This window comes from Larus michahellis, chromosome 5 (assembly GCF_964199755.1).
Source record: "Larus michahellis chromosome 5, bLarMic1.1, whole genome shotgun sequence".
Taxonomy (NCBI): Eukaryota; Metazoa; Chordata; class Aves; order Charadriiformes; family Laridae; genus Larus; species Larus michahellis.
Genome location: NC_133900.1, coordinates 63,002,351 through 63,027,933, shown reverse-complemented (window position 1 = coordinate 63,027,933; position 25,583 = coordinate 63,002,351). Strand labels below are relative to the sequence as shown.

General features: G+C 38.0%; 1 protein-coding gene across 4 annotated transcripts in view; it reads left to right on the top strand.

Moving 5' to 3' along the window:
• Positions 1–3,687: 3,687 nt before the first annotated feature.
• FAM184B (family with sequence similarity 184 member B) overlaps positions 3,688–25,583 on the top strand; it is a 46,520-nt gene continuing 24,624 nt past the window's right edge. For all 4 annotated transcript variants that reach the window (XR_012587068.1, XM_074587680.1, XM_074587679.1 and 1 more), the window contains exons 1-2: positions 3,688–4,427; positions 22,037–22,798. Coding sequence is in view for 3 of the 4 variants with exons in the window: in XM_074587680.1 (XP_074443781.1) it covers positions 4,293–4,427; positions 22,037–22,798 (897 nt within the window). In the remaining variant the exon portion in view is untranslated. The remainder of the gene's footprint in view (positions 4,428–22,036; positions 22,799–25,583) is intronic.

Sequence of the window (25,583 nt, the reverse complement as noted above, 5' to 3'; positions counted from 1 at the left end):
CCTGAGGGATGGATACAGTGACTGACCGGGAGGGCAAGGACCTCACCAGTAGCACAGGCCAAGAGATTGTGGGTTTCACAGTCCTATCTGAAAAGGAAAGGAATGATGAAACTCAGAACCTTGGATGGTGCTCTAGAACGAAACGTGCTCTAATAATTCAAGATTTTTTTCCTTGCCCTTTGAAATAGTGAGCTTATCTGCTATGCTATGGTCTACATCTGGGTGTCTTTCTACTTCTGACTTGCTGTTCTAGATTCTTTCTCTTTCCTTTGTCAGTTCTGTTCTGTGAGCAAATATACAGCACTGCAGGGTAAGATGAACTTGCTGCATGCCAATTACTTTGTGGTAATTTTAGATGTAGGTCACTGGGTAAAAAAATATGATAGCTGTTGCTATTATATGTAGTAGGTGTTCAAAGGCTTTTATAACTGATGCATCTTGTTGGTTCCGGTTTCTATATTAAAAATATAAACACAGTAATATTTCATCCACAGTTGGGCTACCATTCTGCAGTAGTAATCAGAGGTTCTATTTGACACCTTCCTCCGAAACTTGTGTATATGTAAGTCAGCTATAAAATTGCACGTACATTTTGAATAGCTACTGTTTTTAGTCAATGAGGAAATCAGTAGCCCTTCTGGTGGTTTTTCAATTGGACTCTCAAAACCTGTTTGTCTATATTTTGGGGTCAAAAAGCTACTCTAGGACCAAAATGAATTTAGGGGACATCAATAATGAAAACAGTGATTTATGAATTAAATTATAATTTCAAGGATGCATTGTCCTTTGTTGTGACACTAGCTTGAGAAGTTTTAAACTCATTTTATTGATATGGCTTTGTCATTTGAAATATAACATGATAGTTGATGACTAACTGTATTGTTCTTCCATTTTCAAATGCAAATTTTATTGTAATGCAAAACAGCGGCAGAGTATAATCTAGGGGATCGGTTTAACTTTGCCCTCACATATTAAAATAAGTAAATCCAACTGACTTCAGTAGTACTGATAATCCAGACAAAGAATTGGAAGGATTGGGCTCTGTATTAATTGTGTTTTGGGAAAGCTGTTTGTAATATGTTAAACAAAGATGCAAACTTATGTATTAAACATTTGCAACAGAAATATCTTCCTCATGTCTTGGAATTTGGGGTGTGTGGATCTTCTAATAGTAGCTAGTCTGAAGATTTCAGAAGCTATATAGTTTGCATATTCAACAAGCAGGAGGTACCAAAAATGGAAGGCTTATAGTCTTTTAGTCATATATGACTTGTTTTTTTCATAATAAAAGGAAGCTAGTTAATGCATCTGAGCAGTAAGGCTATAAACCTGTGTACAGTTACTCAGAGACTTACAAAGACTATAGTATGAAGTCATGTCAGTATAAAGACTGACATCACCACCTTCTCATAATTTACTTAAAACTAACGCAGCAATAATAACTGAAGCAGAAGTGTGTGTGTTTTCTGTTTAGACTTCTAATTCTTATTTTAAACTACCTTTGCCACATACTGCCCCAAGTTCAAGAATATTCTGTAATCTACTGATGTGTTCCATGTGGCTCTCACAAAACCCACATTCGTATAGTACACAAATTATGCTTTTTGTTGTCCTTGCTTTGTTGTCTTATCTGTAGGTGATCCCTAGATCAATTAGAAGAAAAAAAAATAGGTTAGATTCTCATTGAAAAGCTCTGGCATTATCTGCTGAAATTCTGTTGTTGAAACCAAGTGGGTTTGTGAGTAGTGGAACTAATGAACTTGAGTCACCTATGAACTTATGTTCTGTGGTTGCATTTTATGGTGCATGAGATCTAATTGAAGCTTTTCCAATGTTTGCAGTATTGACTGACAAGTCTTGTCTGGACTGAGAATACTTTACCAGTGATAAAATATGTTCTGCTCAAACACCATCTTGTACCTTGAGTTTTTCCCTCTAACCTCCCAAAATACATAAACAGCTTGCTTGAAAATATCTCAGTGGATTATTCCTTTCCTAGTGAAGATCTGTGCTCCTCTGCTCTATGCCTGTGTGTCTCAAGTCTCTGTCCAGCCATGCATTCAGATCCAGTGTGTCCAGATCCTGCTCAGCAGGAAAAACATGAACGTTACTATCTGTCTAGTAGAGCAATAACACAGGTAACTTATTGTAAGTACTTTTAAAACCTTTTGTGTTTTTCTTAATTTGCTTTCTATTTTCACACAGTTTTGTTCTTTTTCTGAGGAAACAAGGTGCTAGGAAATTGCGCTATGCCTTTGTGTTCTCTTGATTGTCCTACTAAGTTTGTCAATTTTATCAAAATTTTACATATAATTAAGTTCCTACACTCTTTTCTCAAATGGATGACTATGTAGAGAAGGTATTATAACCACATTAACTGAGGTAAACTTAAGTGTGAGTGCGTGTCTTATCAGACACCAGACAATTGACGATGGCATGTCCTTATGCTCTAGTCATAGAAAAAGTTTCAGTCACAGGCAGCAGCATCTTGGACAGTAATACCAGTGAATGAAGAAACTATACTTAGTCATTCCTGTGTGCAAGGCTCTGTTTCCTACCTTTTCTTATTCGTGTTCTGCCTGGGCTAAACTTCTCCTCCCTGCTTAGCATCTCCCAGCAACTGTGACCATCTTGGTTTTCTTTCCTGGCCTTTCCCTTCTCCTATGCTGCGCTTCTCAGTCAGTCTTTATTTCCTGTCACTTCTGAAGATTCTTTCTGCCTCCGAAGATTTAGAGTCCTTCCTTTTCGCCCAGCAATTAAAGGGTTTGGTTTCTCTGTTCCAAGGTCTTCTCTTCTTACATCTTCTCACTCCTCCTTCTCTCCACTACCTTCAGGCATTCTTCTTCTGCCCTGATCTATTTTTTTCCTCTTGGAGTGTTTATTCTTAACAGCGCTTTATCTGTTTTTGTCCTCACCAATAATTTCCCTTTCTTGCTGAGGATTTTCCCTTTTTCCATGCCCTTACCTGACACAGGATAATCCTCCTTCCCAATTATGATAGTACTGAGGAAACACTTTTTCAAACCCACCACTAGCAAAGTGGAAGCTTCTTGCTAGAGAAGGATGGAACGTACTGCCCAGAGGTGAGACAGGAAAGCTGCCCAACCTGCAGGGGGGAAGAGGCAGCCTCAGAGGGGGCTGTGAGCCAGTGTGAGCTGAGATGGGGACCTCGGCCTGATCCATGGGGTCTCTTCTGCTGGCTACAGTGACACATCGAAGGGGTGTTGAGCAGCTCTCAGCTTCTCTTACATGTTCTTTTTATCTTTTCCTCTTCTCCACCTCTCTGATTTCACCCTACTTTGCCTTCTCCTCCTTCCCCTTTCTCTTCTAGACTTGTTTAAACGTGTCCACTAACCATTTTCTTCTTGCATAACATTTTACGGAAGCATTCTGCTTTAAAAATCCCATTACCTTAATAGCTTGCCTTTTTTTTTTGTGTGTGCTTTTTTCTGCCTTTTCTGCCCTTTTATTTATTTTTTACATATAGAAGCCTAGTCTCTTTGAAGAGAGGAAATGACTTGCAGATGAAAAAGACGTGACCTGTAATATTGTCAGTTTTCCTCTGGCACCTTTCCAGTGCCTTTAGTGTAACTGAGGGGAACTGACCAGTCTCCTTGGATCAGGCAGACCGGTTCCTGCCTGGACAATGCTCCCGGGCTCAGCTGTGCTCAAGTGTGCCTCTTAGCTGGAAGAACTGCTTCAATCTGCTTTCAGCTGAGCAGCAAAAATTGAACAAGGTCTTCTTCATCTCTTTATTGGTCCATCCGGACTTAGAGAGGATTGCCAAAATAACAGAGCTTATAAAAGGTGCCAACACCGTCGTCTCTGATGACCTCTGCAATCCTTTGGCAGCCCAAGAAAGCAACATGATTTAATCTGCAGAAGATCTCTCTATCACATCCCCAGCAACGTCTGTGCTGCTGCCTGTATGGCTGGCTCAGCGTCCCCTGTGGGGAATTTGTAGCATCCAGCCACTGGCGTCTTCTCCTGGCGGAAGCTCAACCATTTGAACAGAAGGGGAGGGAAAAAAAAAAAAAAAAAAACAACAAAAAACGATCAGGATGTTTGCACATGCTGTTCTCTGCCTCCTCGCCTGGGTGTTCTGTTGAAGGACTAGGACGTCTGCACAGAAGGGAGAGCAGCGGCGGCTGGAGCTTGCCCTGTTTGGGGCTGAAGTTTCTCCAGCGCTATGGGGGTTTGAGTGCCTGCAGAGCGCCGGGGGAGGCCAGCGGCAGGGACAGATCGTGCTACCCGGAGCGTACGCACACAGACTTGATTAAAATTCAAGCCTAATGGCCTCTGGTATAAACAAGATTCATCAGCCCGGGACTTGCAATGGATCTAAAGCCGCTCGCAGCAGCTCGGCCGAGGAATGCAATCAGGAAATGCACATGAAAATGTGCAAGAAGATTGCCCAGCTCACTAAGGTAAGTCTCGCTGTTGCAGCCTTCCCAGGGAGGTGAGGCTGCCCTGGCCGGGGGCGGCGGCGCTGGCACCGAGCTGCCTGCTCTGATGGCCCTGAGAGGAGGGAAGAGAAACCGGTCCTCTCTTTTAAGCCGGTTCCTGAACACATCGGTGTACACAAACTTCCTTTCAAACGTTCCCCCTGGGGTGCTACAACTGTAGGGCTCGCCTTTGTTGCTGAAGACCGACGTCTCGCACTTAACCGCTCTAATTAGCGTGCAAGAATAGCGAGATGAGCTCAAACTCTGCGAAGACATGGGTTTGTCGGTATGCTGCTCAGAGGGATTGACGGTATCCGCTTTTTTCCAGAATTACAAAAACGGCAGTTTCATTTGCGTTTTATAGGTTCTCGAGTAATATTGTTGCAGAACTACAGGCGAACTGTGGTACTAAAGTACAGTATTACTTGTTGTCTTGTACTTATTTGTTCTTGATGCGTGTAGGAGATACTTTAAATGACCTTCCTAAAAGACCGGAGTTAGAAAAGAGGCAGGACATTACGTAGTATATTGTAGTAAAACTTTTAGTCAATACCGAGCTATACTACTAAATATTTTTAACATTTTTCACACCATATTAAGAACTAAGAGAAAATCTGTAGGAGGTGGCACTTACTTTTTAAGCTATTCTTGTGCTGCACCTTTGTCGGTGAGAAAAAGCTATTTCCTACTTGCTAGTCCAGATTTTACATGTTCTGTAACCTCACTGCAGTTGGTCAAGACAATTTAGCAATGAAAAAAACACCAAAAATACATGTCAAACAATAAGAAATCGTTAAGATGTTCAAGTTAGAATGGCTTACTAGTTACAGTAACATTATTCTCATCAAATGATGGCTGTATGTGATAATGTATATCATGTATATGAATACATACACAAGTGCTACCTATATTTACACATATACTTGCTATATTGTACTTACTGTCCTATATCAATATTTACTTTACCAGTGCTTTGCTTGTATAATAGTATTTGTGCACAATCTGATCCTTACTTTTTGCCTATGAATGCACACATTACTCTTCAAGGTACATTTTCATACTGTAGTAATTGAAAGAAAACTGTCCAAATGAACGTCAATTGTTTTTATTATTTTGATCATAGATATTTTTGAGCAATTAAGTCTGTAAAAATTCTTAGAGAGAAGCACTTTCTGTTTATTGATAACATTCCTGATTTTTCAACCATAGTGAACAGTACATGAAAAGATGACTGCAAATTAGATTAAGATGTCCTGAGTTGTTCCCTTGTTTTCTGTCTGGTACTCACTTGCTATCTTTGATCAGTTTTGCCCATTAAGTAATATTTGTCTGTAAGTATCACTCAAAAAAAATCACAGTATTAACTTTTCCAATAGAAAAGCAATGGCCATATCTATTAATAGATAGCCTATATGTCACAGTTACAAGAGTTGAGGAGTCACCAGCTCCCTCTTTCTGGGTGATCCATTTCTCAACAGCAGACTTTGAGCATATTGATGAGATCTGTGCGAAGAAACACTTGTTCAAAATTTTCAACTCTCAAGCTAAACTAATTTTCTGTAGAGATTTCTGTGCTTTCCTTTTTATATAAAGTGATTCTTTTTAAAGCCTCTCTAATTGCAACTCAATTTTGAGGAAAAAATATCCTTTCTGAAAACTCTTACATTACTTTACAAAGCTTGTCTTTGAGTTGGGGAAGAAAGTTCTATCTTAGCAGCAAAAGGGGGAGAAAAAATCACCCAGTGCAAGGGATCTTGGAAAAATTTTATTGTGGTGTTTTTTTCAGATGTTCTTGCTAAATTTCTACTGTTAAAATGTGGGTGGGGTAACTTCTTTTAATAGAATTTCCCCTCTGGGTACTTCTCAGTCATCTGAAATAAAGATGATTTATACTTGAAGCTCAAAAAAGTACTTCTGAAAAGCAAATAATTCTGTTTTGGAATGTGGCCTTTAAGAACCAATTTTCTCTGCAATAACACTACACTTATAGAGAACTCATGGCAGAACTGGAATTTTGTTCATAAGCTTTCCCTTCTAAGTTCTGGGTAGACTAATGCTGTACCAACAGCAAACATCTGAGAAGTAAAATCTGAAACCAGATTAGCTGAAAAATGGCTATATGGAAAATCTGTCATAATCGTTTTGGACCTAGGAACTTTGAGAGCTCCCTTTCAAAACACCGTTTTCTTGGCTATATTGCAGTCAGGATGATTATAAGAAAATCCTTCCTAACTTTAAATTGCCTCTAGTGCTTTCCTTTCTCATTTCTAAGCTAGTATGCAATACTGCTGTCTGTTGTTATGCAGCTGCAGCTTCCTGTCCCAGTGATGTTAGATTTTCATTGATGGGGATATAATGATTATAATGATCTAATTACTCATCCACTCCTCATTGTGCCAGGAGAAATGAATACAAAATATTTAAATTAGGTACAGGATACAGAGCTTGATTTACACATTCTGTTTCTTTGTTACATAGTCAGTAGTGTCCACCTCCTACTCTCAAAGGCAAAGGAGGGGCGTGCAAAGGCATCAACAGCAGAACCAAACTGGTTGAAGTGATCGAGTTTCCATTGTTGCATGAAGCACTGTTTAAATTGTAAGACATGGGTTGGTACAGGGAACCCCCATAGGTAATCAGGACACAGAGATCCTGAAAGATTTTCCCATGCTACTGTCCTGCTATTTCTGCTTTTAGAGAGGTAGAATAATAGTAAGCTTTCATACCTTCAGTCATGCGTTTTTCTGTTCTGCACCTTTTTGGTTGTGGCAGCAAAAATACAAACCTCTAGAAATGTTTCAATTGCTTTGGGCAGCAAACTACTGCTTTTTGTAGCCCATTTATCAGCATTTTTAGATGCCTGGCCCTTTTCACAAAGATTGACTTTTTCCACTGTTGACTTGTAGAACATACATTGTTTTTCCACATAGAGCTATCACAATGAGCAAAACCAGTGAATGTACTGTAAGCTCAGTTAGGCTCCCTGTTCTGCTCTGCCCCACTCTTCACAAAAGTAAGGTGGCCTTTGCATTTCAAGGCAGAATTGGCCACAGATCCTTGTTTACCATTAGACATCTGTCTGCCCACATTTGAAGTACACTAATGAAAATATGGCAGGTTTTATTATGAATTGCACAGTTGAGGTTTTGCTTTTAAAGCCTCAGCTCACAGTGCTAAATGAACACGTGGGACAACGAGGTTTTGTTTGAAAAGATATGGATATATTTTAAAAGGGGTATATTAAAAATGGCAAACCGATTTTTTTTTTTGCTCCCACGGATGCAGGTAAAAAGTTTAAAAGCCCTGGTAGGATTAGTCAGTTTGGATGAGAGCTGTTTAGGCCTTCTGAATTTTGACCTTAAAATCAGATAACATTGCAGCTATTTCCAGATGAGCTGTGCTTTGATTTATGAACTTACAGAAATTAAAATGGAAACATTCTGCTTGCAAATGGGAATGTCCATTTGTAGTTGTCATTCACATATACAAATCACACATTTAGTTGGTAGGTACCTTTCTGCAACACTAGTGCATTCAATTAATAGGGACTTGAAGTTAGGGTATTTTAATGATTGTAGCAGAATGCATGACTTTGTACCAGTAATTAAGTTTAGACTTCTCCATCAAACATTGGACACTTGGTGTGCTGTTTTCTGCTTGCAAGGTCTCTGTATTTCTGATCTGTTTAGGAATAACATCGAGTTTAAATGGACTTCTATAAGATGTGTTGGGTGTCACTCCCTGCTGCCTCAAGCTACGTATTTCTAACACCCATTTGCTAGTATGTGGTTTTCATGTACTTATGGATTCTCAGGACAGTCCTTTTTACTTGAGATAGGATGAGAAATTCAAATGAACTGTTGAAGATGAGTGCTGAGGAGAGTGGATCAGCTTTCACTGAAAAGGCAGTTCAGGCAGGGCTGGCAAGAACTAGATATGCTGCAGATATCCATGTTATTCAGGCTTCTTTTCAGACCTCTGCCAGAGGGGCTCAAACCAAGCCTGCTGTTCTGGACTGCAGTTCTGGAACCAAGCCTAATATGAATAACTAAGATGGTGACATTACTTGGTGATCAGAGAGCTACTGAAGTCACAAAACAGTTCTGTTTCCTTCTTAGAGACAAATTCCTGGATACCAATGGAGGAGTGTTTTTAATGAGAGTAGCTAGTTACCCTCAAACTCATTTTCCCTAGGGGTTCATCTGACTCTATATTGGGAATTTGGGAGCCTTGTTGTAAGACGCACATTTTAAATTGCAGTATTTCTGGTCAAGTAGATTGTTAGTCAAAAAATCAAGCAGTCTGGCAAGAATTTTGTATATGTATGTTGGATACTGTGAGTCTTAACAGAGGAAGAGAGTGCCAACACAGGGAAAAGTTAGTTGCTGGTAAAACACAATTAAGAACCTTTTTTCCTTCAGGGGAAAGAAATGTCAAAGGGGAGCGAGCATGCTCCTCTCCTTGAAGCAGCAGCAGAGGCAGATGTTCCTTAATAACTCTATGTGGAGCAGTTGAAAAAGCTATACACTCCGGCTGCTTATCACCACCAGTCACCCAGGAGGTTTATTGCCCCTCAGCTCAGTCAGCAGGGTAGAAAATATGAACATTATTTAATAAGCTTTAGTGGAAATTCATCCAGATAAGCAAAACCCACTTTCATTAGTTATTTAAGGAAGGATGTCTGACTTTTGCAAAGGAGTGTATGAGATATATGCTCATATTTAGTTCTATTAGCTTCACTGTATGGGTGGAAATTTACAGAATTAGCAAGTGTCCTGGTATGTGTGTGAGGGCATAGACTGTTTACTCCACTCCAGTGTCTTGCAGCATGGTTGCAGATCTTTTAACCTTTCCTGTTTTATTTGCCATTAAAATAAATGGTTGATAGGTTTAGGAATGAAATATGATCAAATTCTAATGGCTTATTCTGGAAGCACCTATCAGCTCAGCAACTGGAACGAAGTACCCCTGTTGTCTACTCATGTTCCTAGTTGAAATACATTGCCTTTTTCACATAGTTTAAGCTAAGTTTATTGACCTTATTTACTGTGATGTGTTAACTGTACTCAGTAACCAATGCTTACAGTGGCTCAGCTGATGTGCAGTTAGTTGTTATGCTATTAGAGCTCTCCTGTGTGCTTGAGGCTTTTTGATCTCAGTTCTCTAGAGAGGTATTCAATATTCTACAGAAATGAAGCAAAATGGAACAGCATAAAAGCTAGGATTGTGCTTTTGGAGCAACAATATTTTTCCTTTGGGCAAGGAATATAAAAACTGATTTTCATGTAGGCAGAGAGAGAATCTTTTCATAAAGCTGCTTAAATTATGTACTAACAAGACTAACAAAGTCAGCTATCAGTATCTCCCATGTACTTCACTTTATGATGTATTTGTTTTCATGATTTTTATGTACAATTTTCTGTCGGGATTTCAAGGCTAGCATTATTTTTGCCTACCAGCTGACAAAAATGTGCAGACTAAGATGTCTTAACGTGTCATCACTACATTTACCCTACAGAACTAAAAAGGAATTCCTGGATAATGAAATCCATGTGCAATGTTATGTTGATCAACTAGTCAAAAGCAGTATTAAAACTACTATTTCTATTAGGAATGAACCCAGAATCTTATTATTTGGATGGCTAGATATTGTCATTTAAATTAATTCAAGGTATAAGAATGACATGTATGTATTGGAATTACCTTCTTACCATACAAATTTGTCCCTGACTATACCAAGTTTGCAGAAAATCTGGCAGCCTTAGTAACCAACAACTCAAAGGTACTTTATAATGGAAACTGATTTCAAGTCACCTTTTCGAGGAACCCTAGTTAATGTTTATATACAAAATATTGTGCATTTTATTAATATGCGCATTACAGACAATAGGTTATAAAATATTTAGCAATACATTAATTGCACAAAAGAAAATTGCAAGGTTATAGTTTTTTCATGTTCTGTCTTTTCTTCATGGGTAATGTATAAAAGTACGATTTTCAGTGACACTATATCTGTACCTGTTTCCTAACATTTTCTTTAAGCAGTATGTAGAAGCCAGTATTTTACAATTGAGAAGATTATACCCAGTTAGAAGTCAGTGCCAACTCAGCTTAAGACACTCTCACTTAAATTTTCTAAAGCTATTTATTTAGACTTTTGAGCACTTCAGCATTGTGTATGGTATATAAAATACTTTTTTTCCGTAAAGTATCCTGTTCTTTTTTCCTCGAAGTCATGTCTTTGTTAGGTAGAAGAGTGTTTATGTTTTAATAAAACAGCTGTTACACTGAGGTAGAACTGCCACCTCTACAGTCAGATCTTAAACACATCAGCTGTCTCACTGTAACAGTTCACTTGTTTTTCCTGCATGTACACAACCAGGCCGTCTCTATGTGGTGCTGAAGACCACTTAACCTGTGCTTTTAGTAGGAACAGACAGGCACGTGAGTTTTTCTTGCTTGTACTTAACGCGGTCAGGAAGTGTGTGAATGCAGTTGGTCTGGTACCAAGGCTAAGTTAATTTATCCTGCCTCCCAGTGGGGCACGGTAGCTCAGGCATGGCTGTGCTGCTTCGGACTTGGCATTTTACTTAATGTAAATTCAGTTGTCTTCCAAAGGGCTTGAAGGCACCAGAACACATATAACCCTGTTACTGAGGAAGTACTGTCTTTATTTCATAATTGGGATTTTTCAAATAGCGTGTTTTTTTTCTTAAGTTAATTGACCGCAGTGAAATTCATCTGAAGTAAGATTGTACTTTTTTAATGTAGTTGTCATTCAGAACTTTGTATGACTTGGCCTTTAGGCACTTAAACACAGTTTTAACTTAAAACAGGTTTCTGTCAGAAAGGTCTGCTGTTTTAATTATCTTTGGAAGCTACAGCGTTTGGTTCTGACTATGCACTGACATTTAGAGGGTTATATAAGAGCTACCTACAGATGTAAATATCAGATTACAGTTTAATATTTTGCTTTTTTCATTCAGGAGGAGAGAACTACTAGAATTTGATAACAGGACTGTTAAGAACAATAGCTGGCGCTTTTAAATGTTTTTACTAAGATGTTGATATACCTTAGTATTTCATAAAAAAGAAGTAATTGTCTCAGAAGTACAGGACAGGCAGTCTTGGCAATGCACGTTACAGTCATTGTCCCCTGATTTTCAAGATGAGGGATGTGTAGGGGAGAACAGTACAGCTCCCTGCCCACTTGTGCACCCAGATGTGTGAATGCAGTCAGAGTGTGGCCAGGGAGTATAGTCAAGTCGGAGTAGTGACAAGTGCCTCTTGGTCATCCAGTGGAGTCATTGTTCATGATATAAACATGGTGCTGTCAAAGACTTGTGTGACTTAAAGCTTTAAATTGTAATGCTTAAAAATTTAAAATTAAAGCATAATTAAAAATTAGCATAAGCGCTAATATTTAGACTAGACCCTTATCACAGAATCATAAAATAATTTGGGTTGGAAGGGACCTTTAAAGGTCACCTAGTCCAACCCCCCCTGCCATGAGCAAGGACATCTTCAACTAGATCAGGTTGCTGAGAGACTTGCTCTGTTCACATTTAGACCAATTTAAATTTCCCAGACTGTTTCCACGTTTTCTGTTGGTTAAATTGTCGTGGTTTTCTCATCATTGATGCAATCTCAAGAGGTGTCCAGCACATACTTAATACGCATGTGCTTAATAAGAATGTCATCCTGGAATGGGAATGTGAGTAGTGTCTGTATTCAGTCTAGATCCATTGCATAAAAATCACATAGTTACATGAGTAATGGTGTGGTATTGTGTTGTGTATTATTATGTAGCCCTTTAACTACATAATAATGTCTTTATTCCAGTTCCTATGATACTACTTTGAAAGGGAGGAGAGAATCTGAAAGAAAAATGTCTTTTAAAAAATATTGTATGCTGAGGTCCATCTGAGCCAGCAGCTTGTCTCTGATGGTGCCCAGAGAGTTACAGGACTATGGCATGCCTCTAGTGCACTTATGTAAAGTATTCTCCCTGCCTCCAGTGATTTGTGTGAGTTTCCCAGAGACTACCAAAGTATCAACGACAGTACTTAATAGCCCTGACTGGATTTTTATTCAATAAATTTGTCCAATCACTTCCTGAATCCATATGACTTTTTAGTATTACAGATGTCCTATGTACAGGATGTCTGTACATAGTTGAATATAACATGATATACTGTCTTCCATTTGTTTTGACCTGCCACCTCGTAGCTGTTTTGTAGTTTATATACGGAAAAAGGTGATGAGCAATCATTTGGTATTTACCTTCTCCATTATACTTTTGACTGTAGGGATAGCAGAGCCGAGGTTCAGTTTGAGATGAAGATACTTTAATTTAACACTCTTTATGCGTACTGTATGTCCAAGCTGCTAGTGTAATCAGTAGAGCCTAGAGAGTAATTTAGTAGACCAACCATTAGGGATTGAACTCAGTTTCATCAACTGTCTAAAACTAATGTCATTTGAGATTTAAGCATAATCTGCCTGGTTCCAGAAAAGCATAGTTATCCTGCAAAGCGTGTGGCGTATTTGTCAACTCCTGTGTGGATGTTTCAGGTGCCTATGGCATCTTAAATGGCACCAGATCTCAGAGATTAGGCAAGTGAGTCAGGACATCAGTGTCTGCCTCAGTGAGCTGAATCGCTCTCAGGTCTCTGTCAGCTTTACTGACTGGATCTCTGTTGGTGTACTATAATGGGAGTTTACACAAATGGCACATCAGTGAACACCTAACTCCCAGTATTTTAATGTCTAAGAAAGTTATCTCATGTTCCCTTCTTAGCTGTGTCTCTTTGAGACGTGGAAAGTCATGCTTTATTGTGTTACTTCTTGCATGGAAGCTTTCGTCATGATTGATTATTCTTGTTGCTTTTAACTATACCTTTTTTCAATTCACTGAGGTTCTTCTGCAGCTTCCTGTAGTCAACTATCACTTTTGATATTAATTTATTTTTCAAAATATTAATGGATATATTCAGTAGGATAGCTGTACAGCACTCTAGAGACTCTATTCATGATGTCTGTTATGAAAACTGACTATTCTCTCTGAGTAGAGAATATATTTAGTTGTAACAAAATAAAAGTATCAACTGCATATTATTAGGATGAGAAAACTGCAAGGCAACTGAAATCTCCACAGCCCCTAGAATACTGCGCTTTTCTTTCTTAGAAGTGTATACATAATAAACTGGGAAGAAAAAAGTGACAATCCTTTGTCAACATAGCTGCAGCAGAGGGTCTGTGAAACTTTCACATATATTCCCACTGTTGAATTTGCCTACAGCAGCAAAGATCTTAAATTTTGGCGCCTGCAGTAGTAGAAACCGGTATTATTAATTTATGGGTACCTGAGGGTTTTGATGGTTTCATTTCCTAATTAGCAAAGTATGTAGAACATATAAAGAAATATTTTTAAATTTTAAAAATTCCTCTGTCAGAATTTCACCTGCAAACTACAGGAGAGTAAGAATTTGATCTAATCTGTATAATGCTTTAGTCTGGATTAGGAAGAAACAGGCCTCATTTTATCTGTGTTTATCACAGATCTACGTCAAAGGCAAAACCTGCAATAAACATTGTGTTTTAAATAAATTATAATATTTCTCTCCACAAAAAGATTTATTTGGTTGGGAAAATCTGTTTCACCCTGGGCTGTAATTAAATAAATGATTCTACAGTTGATATTTGCAAGATTTCCAAATTCTACTGTATATAAAGTAAGGAAATATTTGAAAAACAGGAATCAAGTGAGAACTTACTTGATGAATTTGTTTGTTTACTGCATTTATTGTAAAATTGGACAATGTTGCTTTATCATAATTTGTAACAAGGTTTTTAAACATGTTTTGGAAGAATAAAGTTTCAGATAAATATCTAGAATCGTAAAAAAACCCCAACTCAACCCTTTAAAAGCATTGAACATATTTCTGCAATTTTAGAGATCTTAAAAATTCTGGGATGTAATGAAACATTTTCACAAAATTGCATGCTTATTTGGCAAATGGATTCTGTCACCACTGTATTTTGATCTGGTTTGTGAGATACATTAGCTCATATTTTTGAAGCATAATAGAGGTGAAATTTCTGGGATATAAACCTATCAAGCTGTCCTATATATTTTAGATATGTTACAAAAACCAGACAGCTAAATTACCAGTGAATTACATGGAAATAAGGCCTTTTTATTCTTTTTGTTGACACAGAATTGTTGACTTCACTTCTGCACTAAAAATTCACCTGGACTGCAATGACCTTAAAATGGACAGACAGAGGGCGTAGATATAGATGTGACTTGTATTGAACAAATCTTCTATTTCTTGCATGTTATCTATCTAAAACAGCTTCCTAAAATGGATTTGAACTCATCCAAGACTGTAAAAGTCAAAGATTTATGGGCATATTTGAGATATTAAGGAGCTATGCAAGAATTTCACCAAGACAGAGATTACAAAAGGTCAACAGATAGGACTCTGAAATCAAGTCAGTTTGGCCTTTCTGCTTGTCTGCGTATGTGTGTGTGTTGATTTACTATATCAATGAATAAGCATAATCTTTTCAAGTGTTTTCATCTAGTTACGTGTGTTTTAATAGGTAGAAATTTTACCTAATTTAACTTTTACTGAAAAATAATGTTATCCTCTCTGTCAGCATTTGAATACACTTAACCTGGTAAATACACTCAGGATGAATTTGATTCACTGCCGGGAGAACAAAAAAATAGAAATATATTTCATGTCAATGTCATGCTGACTGATTTCATTAATTCTGGTTTTTAATTGCAGACAAAATCTACGAAAAATAATGGTGCTTTTGATATTTAAGTTTTGCAAAATTATTTCAAAGTTATGGAGAAAAGGGTTTTGGCAGATAAGATACAACATGAATCAGAAACTAAACAAAAGGTTTATAACATATTGTAGGGAGGCAGCTGCTACAAAGATCTGGGCTAGAGCTTGCAGTATTTCCCATATTAATTAATGATCTGGAAGTAAACATAAACAACATATTAAAATTAACAGATGATACTAACTCAAGGGGAATCATAAACACCTAAACAAGATGGAAAGAAAAAAGGAATATAGATGGAAGACAAAATAAACTGCATTCAGTTTAGAAAAAAGCTTGTTTTTCCAAAATCCTGCATCAAAGCTGATGTGCATGGTAGCTGTATGCCCACTATCTGTTTTGGTTTGTAAAGTGTTGGCAAAACAACATAAAGTGGGTGTACAGAAATGAAGACAATATGAAGTGAGACATTACTGCAGGATGGGAAGAAACCCCAGAGAACAGAGGAAAAGTAATCCATTTCAGCCTCTGAGGATTAAAACTTGTCTCTTCGCTCTGTATGGGACTCTATTTTAGCTCTACAGAGGAAGGAAGAGCTGGGAAGTTGGCTCTGCAGAAGAAAAAATAACAAAACAACCAGTCAAACACCTGAAGCAATTCACTTCTATTACCTGATTTAGACAACTGTATTGGAAAGGGAAACATTGTCCTTTGGAGGCACCTGTCTTTCTCCATTGATTAACCTAGATTAGATGTGTAATGATGAACTGGATGATGTTAGGTGAGATGAATCCCATCTCTTGTATGCAGGATACATCCTTCTGAGAATGAAATGCACGGGGTTTTTCTCATTTCCTTGCAGTAATTACCAGTGGCCTCCTCTGACCTTCTTCTGTGGTAGCTGTGTTTCAGAACAACCAGTTGTTGGATGGGGCTTTGAGCAGCCTGGTCTAGTGGGAGGTGTCCCTGCCCATGGCAGGCGGATTGGAACTAGATGATCTTTAAGGTCCCTTCCGACTTAAACCATTCTATGATAAATGAGGGACAGCTGGATGTCCCTTTAGTAAAATTTAGGCCAAGGCTAATTTTATATTCGATCATACTTGAGAGATCAAGTGCAATACGTAGACCGCTAAACTAAGGTTTTCTATGTTCGGTATTGCACCACACTAGGCAGAAAAATAAAAAAGTAAAAAATGGGAATGCATAAATGTGCCTGTGGGATTTCCCTGTATAAAATTTAAACTAAAAGGGGAAAAAAAAAAAAAGGAGAGGCAGAAAGAGGCAAAAAACATGCCAAAAGATATTAGAAACCTATAGACATTTTATGCTTGTAGTTTCTTAATACGTTTTAATATCTCAGTGTAATTTTGGACTGACTGTAATACATGGTAGATGTAGGAAAAATGGCAATACATTCAAATTTTAAGAATGTAAAATCAACTTTCCCTCTTCCTAGTGTGAGTCTCTAGATACGGAAAACCACAAATACTATGGATAATGTGGGACATTTAGGGGGGTGAGACTCTGCACAGTGAGCTTCTGTCTGAGAGACATCAGATCATCTAAACACAAGCAGATTTCGTACAGAGCCTTTGGCTACCTCTGTGCTGTGCCCCGCTTCCACCCCTCCAGGATCTGAAAGACTTTATTAACATGGTTGAAGCAATGGGTGAAAGGATTTAGATTGACCCTGCACTAACAGAGAATCTCCTGAAGCAAAATCCTTTTTTAGTACAGTAATTAGGATTCATTCCAGTGCAGGACACAAGCAATGCAGCTCTTCTGAGGCCTGAGGAGCTGTGGAAACCAGCTTGGGTTGTTGTGGCCAGACAACACAGGGGAGAGCTGATGGAGTTTCCTGAACTTGAGCTAAGGCTATGACAAGCCAGTTGCATGTGTTTGCAGCATGATGCTGGGACATCTGATCTGGCTTTTCATAGAACTTGTATCTTCAAATCTCATTTGTTTCTGGTTATAGTTTCCAGAGCTAAAAGCAGACGTACTGTTTTCAGCGAGAGGCTGGCACTGTGAGCTGTATCTGGATTCTCAGCTCCAACTTTGAGCTCAGTAACTCCATTGAACATAAGTTGGCCTGGAATTCTTTGCATCTCTGACTTTGTTCATTCATTATCCATGCCTGCTACGTGTGGATAGATAGAAATTTGAGGGTTGAGAGATTTTTGAAAAATATTTTTAGTAATTTGCTGACAGCGAAAGGCTTGAAAGAAGGTATTTTCGTTGTTTTATAAGTGACAGTCAATACTGTGTTGGTCTGTGTTGACTCAAGATAATTTTAATGTACTGTCATAGTGACTGGATAAATGAATCATGAACTTTATATTTCTTATAAAAAGAAATGTACTTTATAACATTTTTCTAATGAGTGGAATGGTAGCAGGCTATGTAATCTGAAAGCTCACAAAATAAACTTTTGATATTTCTCCCCACAACTCCAGCTTTTGAAAACAAAGTTATTTCATCTGGAGCTAAGCTTTCATTTCGGAGGGAAATAAATTACTTTAGCTTGTGTTTTTGCAAGGTTCTGAAGGCACACCTGGAAGACTAAAAAATCATAAGGCAAATTAAAAAAAAAAATCCATGTGATTTTAAAGAGATTTTTGTAATTTTAGGTTTTGAAACACTCCTCGATGTTTGGAATGCCAAGTTTTTTAAGGCTTCTCTCATATAAACACATAAATGGGTAATGTTATCAACAGTTGCTGCAACTATTTGGATGCATAAAATTATTCTTGTGCTTTCAGGAAGCCACAGAGGACAGAAGGAGAGATTTGAGACTTCACGAGGTCCTTGATCATATCTTACAGCCATATCATTCAGTTGAAATAAGCATAGGTGTAAAATTGGATCAGCACTGTAGCTAATTGTAGCCTAGGCCTGTACCTTAATTAAAAGACATTCTTCCATATTCAGTGTTAGAAAGAACAAAAGATACTTATTAAAGTATTAATTAATAAATTGTGGGAGTTGGTTTCATTTTCTAATCTGTATATTTACAGTGACAGAGGAGGCTAAGGGATATAGACCCATTTCTTTCGATAACTGAACTTACTTTTAATAATTTCTCTATCCTTTGCTTTAAGAGACCCTTTTAAGGTTGACATGTTTCACCTGCCAGTGAAGGTAAGATACTACTGCTACTAGTAAAAAGGAGGTGATGCGATCGCCTGGCCTCAGTGAGCCTGAAGCAAGCTAATTAGCAATCCAAACTTGTCTCCTTCCCTGCTTTGTTTAGAATGCTGCCAGGAGTAGCCTGTTTGGCACCCCCCTCCAGGGCCTTTTCTCATTCTTGTGTTTCTTTTTTTTCCTTTTTCCGTCATTAACAATTTGTGCCCACTAGCTTGGGCCTGAAGGAAGAACACTTATGATCTTTCGCCTTTCTTTGATTCTTCTTATCATCGGCAGCCCTCACCTTCCATACCAAACTGTCTCACTTATTCAGATAGTAAAGAAGCCTGCTAGAACCATTTTTTTTCATTATGATTGTCAGGTTCGTACAAGAGTAGTGTTTAACAGTAATGTAGGAAGATAGAACAGTCGTCTTTGAATGCATTAGCTTTGTCCTCACTGATGTTGAATGTTTTCTTTTTTGTTATTTTACATTACCCTAAAGAAAAGGAGAAGGGAAATGCCATTTAGATTTACAGCATTTGGAGGATAAAATAGGACTAATAAGATGTATTCATATTCATTGCACTGTTCATGTTGAAGTGTGTGTAATAGTGTTTTATATGGGGGATAAAATAGGAATAATAAGATGTATTCATATTCACTGCACTGTTCATGTTCAGATGTATGTGTGTAATAGTATTTTTACCAACCTGTCATATAACTCTCAGTTGCTGTAAAATCAGTACAATGTTTCCCAATACATTCAGTTTTGGAGAACTGTAAGGAGGCAGTAGTCGTTGGTATTATGCTAGTAACTCAAAGAGTAATACAGTGCTCTTTTCATTTGAAGGCAATTCTGTCTGTATTGTCAAACTGATCAATTTTAGAGCTGCTTTTAAAAAGCTGTTTATCAACACAACTGTTAAAAGATTTACACCACATTAGCCAGCAGTACGTGCACTTGCAAAGTACAGATGCTGAAATAATTTTTCAGTGTTTTTCCTTCCAGCACATAAAGTCCCAGATTCATCTCGCATAACTCCAGTTTCTTAAATGAAGTATCTGGAAGAGGAATATGGTAGCTATATTTGGTAGGGGGGTGAAAGGCAGGTGTGAGGGGCTTAAATTTCATAAAGTACAGGAGCAGCAACCCTCTAAAAATTAAATCTCTTAAGAAGGTTAAGATACTGAGGAATCAGTTTCAGCACGCAAGCTCGAAGATTAAATTTAAGGGCGTACATTTTCAAGTCAAAATTCTTCACTGTGGTTCTAGCCACTATTGAACAGAAGCGTAGGAATAACAGAGCAGGGAGGCCGGTTTCTTCCATTCTTTTAGGTAACTCACTGAAGATGTTGGTGATGGCCTAATGCTCCGTGGAATTTGGGAAATCTCTATGATGAAGTCAGACTTTAGAGGAACTGAAATTCCATTGGCAGCTTGAACAGAACATAATATGAGATAGGCAGTGGTGATTTACTAGATAAATTAATCATTAAGAGTGGGTCTTTAGTCACAAAGTCCGAATGTTCATCTCTGTTTTGCCAGTGGAATTAAACACAGAAATGTGATCATCAACATCTGACCTAGTTAATTGAGGAGTTGCACAAACTAATTACTGGTCATTCTAAACCCGTGGGCAAAATTAATCTTCTCCTTTTAGTTTTTATGTCTGTCTCCTGAACAGTTAAGAAAGGTTCATAGAATGACTTTAGTTAGTGGCGAGAAGGAATCTGCTCAGTATGCTGCGACTATTTCTGTTTTAAGGGAAAAATAATTAAAAATAACAGAGAAGAATTAATAGCATGTAATCTAAGGCCCAAAAATATACGTATCTAAATGTAGACAATGACTTCCTGTCTGCTTGTCGTCTGTAATATGATTCTGTTACTCTCTTTTGTCACACATTTATCCAGAAATACATCCAGACCATGTTTTGCATTTGTGACTTTTTAAGACTTCTGTACTTAATTCATCACCACCAGGGAGAAAGTTTACTACACGCAAGATATATTTGTGTGTTTGCTTTCATTTATGGATGACTGAAATTTAATATGTTATTCATGTACAGATAGCACAAAAAATGGTTAGGCATAGCTAAGCAAATTCAGTAATTGTGGAGATATCCTCAGGGTTTATAAACACAGACCACAGACTTGAGACACTTACTATGTTCTAGATGCCTCTTGGTCTCTCAGTTGAGGCTTTCCCTGAGGAAGGGTTGAAGATTACAGGGTCAAAATTCTAGTATAATTAAAGAATTAGTTGTGACCTTGCTTCTGTACTTATTTATGTACTTAAGACTATTATTTTCTCAAACATAGTCAAGGAATCTTTAGATTAACCTCTGTGGGTTTAGGCCAGACTCAAAAGTATCTGTCATAACTTGTACGCAAATTCCAAACCTAGCTGTGTAGATGAATAACTTCTCTCTAAAAATAAAAACTCCAAACAATCAAACAAGTGGAAAACCTCCACACATGTTAATACACAACATGTTGTTCTCCTTGATTTAGGTAACTATGTCCAGTAGAAACTGGATCAGCTCCCATGTGTTGTGATACAAGCATGCATCTTTTCAAGGCAGTTACTATGTTTTGCAATTATATGGAACTGTCTTGGAAGCTTAACATGCACATTTACCGGTTTTGACTATCAGCTTTTCATTTCAGTCTACTGGGGGCTTCTAATAGCAATTTCTTTTCAAAACAATAGTAGCATGTTTGTACAACGGCTTCTGTGAGAGATCTTTGGTGTATGTCACGGGTAACAGATGAAGCCTGCTTGGGGTAATAATTTGTCTTACAGTCATGAGAATTATGCTACATTTTGCAGAAGATAATAAAGCATCAGAAGATTTAAATCAATTGTTTGAAAAAATTGCTTATTGTCATCAGAGGCTCACTCAAATCTGCTAAAACTTGGTTTCTGAGATTTATAGCTGTTACTGAAGTGAGGAAGAAACCCCGTTGCCCGAACACTTCTCAGAATCAAGGCAAAAGGTGCTTTCAGTCAAGTAATACCTATCCTGAAATGCTGACCAAGCTAACTTGCCAGGCATATGATTTCCAGGAGTACATCTTCAGTTGTGTTTTAGTTTGAGTCAGGAGTGTGAAATTTAATCCTCCTTGCAAACTTTCCTTTCGTTTACATCACAGAGTGATTTTGGTCCACATGAACTGGATGTCAGGACTTCAGGTTTCACTCTACAGATCTGCCGCTACTGGTCCCCAGCACTTGCTAATGCTAAAGGCAACATGGCAGCTAGTTCACCTGCACTGAAGGCTAGATGAACTGGACTATAAATATGGAGTCAGTTAGCTAGAGAAGGGTTCCTATTTAATTCCTTGTGTTAGAGATCAAACTAGAGTCATGAAGTAACAACTCGCCAAGAATAAAAAAGGAAATTTCTGACAAAAAGTGAAAAAAAAAGAAGTCTTCTCACAGTATTATCTTCCTTCCCTATAAGGTTTTGCAGTTTATAATTGTCCTTCTGTTCCTAGTGAAAATAACAACACAAAGAAACAACAACAACAAAAGATTAAACTGTAGCAGTGATTCTCTTTTAGCCTTTAACACCTTGATAAATATAGTAACTGAATTAATGACTACCATTCACCAAATACTTTAATTTCCTATTATTTTTCTTGTTCAATAGGTGATATATGCCCTGAACACGAAGAATGATGAACATGAGGCTAGTATACAGGCTCTGAGAGAGGCTCACGAAGAAGAAATTCAATGCATTCTTGCGGAGACAAGGGAAACGATTCTCCGGTGTAAAAGCAAAGTTGAAGAAGAACAATTGCTGAGAAAACGTATTCAGGCCCTTGAAATTGCTGTAGAACAACACAAGAGACTAAAGGAAGAAGCTTTGGCAGAGTTAACATTGTGCAAGAAGCAGGTGGAAGAAAGGGAGCTGACAACGGAAGTGAAACAAGCACAGGCAGTCCTTGCTACAGACACGGTACATACCGGTGCAGACTTTGAGAAGCTTCTACATTTAAATCAGGATTCTGATGGACTGCTAAATGAATGCAAAGCATCTAGGAGAGAAAATTTAGATAAAAAAGTAATTTTAGATGAAAAATACAGTGTGGAAGGACAAGTTGTAGTGAATGAGATGGAAAACCTGAAGAGTGAGAACAAGAGACCAACTGAAGACTATACTCAGAAAACAAGCAAGCTGCGAGCCCATTACGAGAGAGAAAAAGAGACTTTGAAAAAGGCTATGCAGCAGTCTATGACAGAAACAAGTAAGAGTTGTCAGCAAAGAGAAATGGAGCAAAGGAAGAGCTCAGAGGCTGAAGAAGGTTTTTTGCTGCAGCAGGTAAAGAAGCTGGAGGCAGACCTAGAGGAGAAAAGCCAAAAGATAAATGAGAGGAAGAAGCATTCTCAGAAGCTGAAGGAGAGAATACAGGTAGAGTATGATACTGTGATGCCTGTCTCTGCCTATAAAAGTGCGAATTACCAATTCCTCAAAATTCGAGGGAAGACGGGTCTTTTAAATATCATATTGAGTCAAATGCTTTGTAAGCGCTAAAGCAGTTTTAGAGGCTTAGAGAGAAATAGGAGGGATATAGTGCCGAGAGTTTTAAAGAAAGAGTTAAGATTCTTAGTAACTCATTAGAACTCTTTGAACACTAGACTTTGTATACCCTGAAGGAGGAGTGAGGTAAAATTTGTCTGTTGACTGAACAGAGCTTTGCCTTTCCTGCCCAGAAATGCGAAGAGAACAGCAAACAGGCACTAATGTAGCAATAAGTATTTACAAGCACATTCTCCTTTTCCCTTGTGGTTGCCAACAACTCAGTGCATGGATATGTACGGGGTTAGATAAGAGACCTACTCTGTCAGGTTAGGAATCAAGTGCTTTGTATTGTATGACTCTTGCAACAGTGGCTTGGACCAAGTGACATTTAATGAAGTGTGCTTTACCCCTGTGAAGTTCTATGTGCTGACCCACGAGACTTTCACCATTAGTTCTCACCTCACACTGTGCCTGTCTACTCTAGCTGGTGTAGATCTCATACATATATTTGCAGCACAGCTCTGCAGCCCCTTTCTGCTTAATTGTATCATGTCAAATTCAGTTTCAGAGGTTGGTAGATCGTGGGCAATCTGCCAGCCAGCTGCATTTGGTACGTAAGGTCAGCGTGTGGGAGAGACACTGATGAACTGTGCTGAAGCTGAAGCACCCAGCCATGCTCTATGCTCAACAGTTCCACTTCCTTTTAATACTATTGGCCCTTCCCATGACAAAAACTCACCTACCAGACCTGTCCCCAGCCCTATGATGGCAATCTTGCATGTTAGATAAGAAAACACCTTGAAGGTCTAGACTTGGAGTATTTCAGAATAGCAGTAATTGTTTCCTGGTGGACAGAAGATTTAGCTCATTTAAGGTCAGAGAACCCCAGAATCTTGTAGAGAGCAGGGTCACCCCAGTCAGCTGTGTTCCTCCAAGATAACTCTGACTCATTTCACCATCTGCCCTCGCATCTTGCCTGTCAGTATCATTTCGCTGATGGTGCAAAGTTCTGGGCCTTGTCTTTGAGCAGTTCAGCCTTCAAAACAGCCGCTGCCTTTTTGTTTCACAAGATTAGAGGGTGAATTGAATACACCTTCTCTCACGTTATTCAGACTGCATTCTCTCAGTGTGTAGATCTGTAGCAGAACAACCTCTATCTTCTGCAAAAAAGTGAAGAGGATATAATGAATGGCAGAGATGCAGATAAGACTTTTTAAAATTGAGTCAGGGAAATGCATAATATCTGTTTCAGTAAGGAAGTGTCCTGTCTCTGTGGAAGTTTGAAGTGATAGAGGGGAAGAGGGAAAGTAAGATCCTGATTTCTTGTGGGTACTTGAAGTAACATTCATGAGAAATGAAGAATGGAGACGTCGAAATTTATGCACGTGATTTACTGTTCTGATTTATTGTATAAGAAACGCAGTCTTTTAAGAATAAATAATGTAGAACATGATAGGAAATAAGAAGTTGGTGTCATTAGCAATTTAATTTTCAAATTCAGGATCAGCTGGATAAAACTGAAATATTTTCTGAGGGACATATGCTTAGCTCATACATTTCAGATCCTCTGAGTCTATGGAATGAGGCTGATTTACATACCACCGGAGCATATTGCCTTGAGTCTTTAAAGCGATAGCCTCAGACCAGGATAAATCCGGAAGAAGAAAAACATGTAGACACAATGTTATTTTCTGTTTCTTTCCAGTTTAAATAAAGAAGCAGAAGTTTCTCCTTTACAAATTATCTATTTCTGATGCCATTAAATACTACATTTTTTTCAGAATCCTGTGGACAATGGCAGACTGGGAAACAGAAACATTTCTTTCATCAGTAATACCTCTGATCATTAGTAAATGCTAGCAAGAAAAGCTATTGTAAGGCTTGAAAGATAAAAGCACAGATGTTTAAGCAAGATGAATTTTCTGTTTTCTCAGTGTATGCCAAGAGATTTGAGACCTTTAAATCACATTAGTGCACATTTATTATTATTATTATTACTGTGGAAGAGTAATGACAAAGGATGACAAGTCATTAAGTCTGATCTGTTCAGTCTAGTTTTGGAAGAATTTTGGCATATGCCAGAGGTAAAAAGAACAAGCTTACCTTTAAGTTTTCAAGTACAGAGATCGTTAACAACAAGTTAGTTTTAACCCATGAGGTTTTACTCAACATTCATACAGGAACAAATGGCAGTTTTGTCTGAGTGAATATTGCAGTATTATGTTAGACAACTGGAAGCTGAGACTAGAACATCCAGAAACAGAACATTAAATATGGTTCAAATTTTTGCCTTTAGTTATGGACAGACAATTCACAGCAAAGTCTGTAGGAGCTGATTTTTCTGGGTTTAGGCATCTGTATTATGGCTTATGTTAAGAACTATTGTACTTCATCAACTGGAAAAAAGCCCAAACTAATATTCATTACCTTTTAGCACAAGTTGCTGTGAAATTAATGGATGTATATCGTGTTCCAAGTTTAGGATAATCTCGGGTATCTTTTAGATGGTAATTCTTGATGAGTGTTCACTTTATAGTCATGCCTACTGTATCTCAGGGAATGGCGCCACATTACAAATATTCTGGCAGCAGAAACAGTTTAAGGGTATGGAAGAGCAAAAAATGCATATAAACCAACTCTGGAGGTGAAAGATTTCTATCATGAATCTACACCA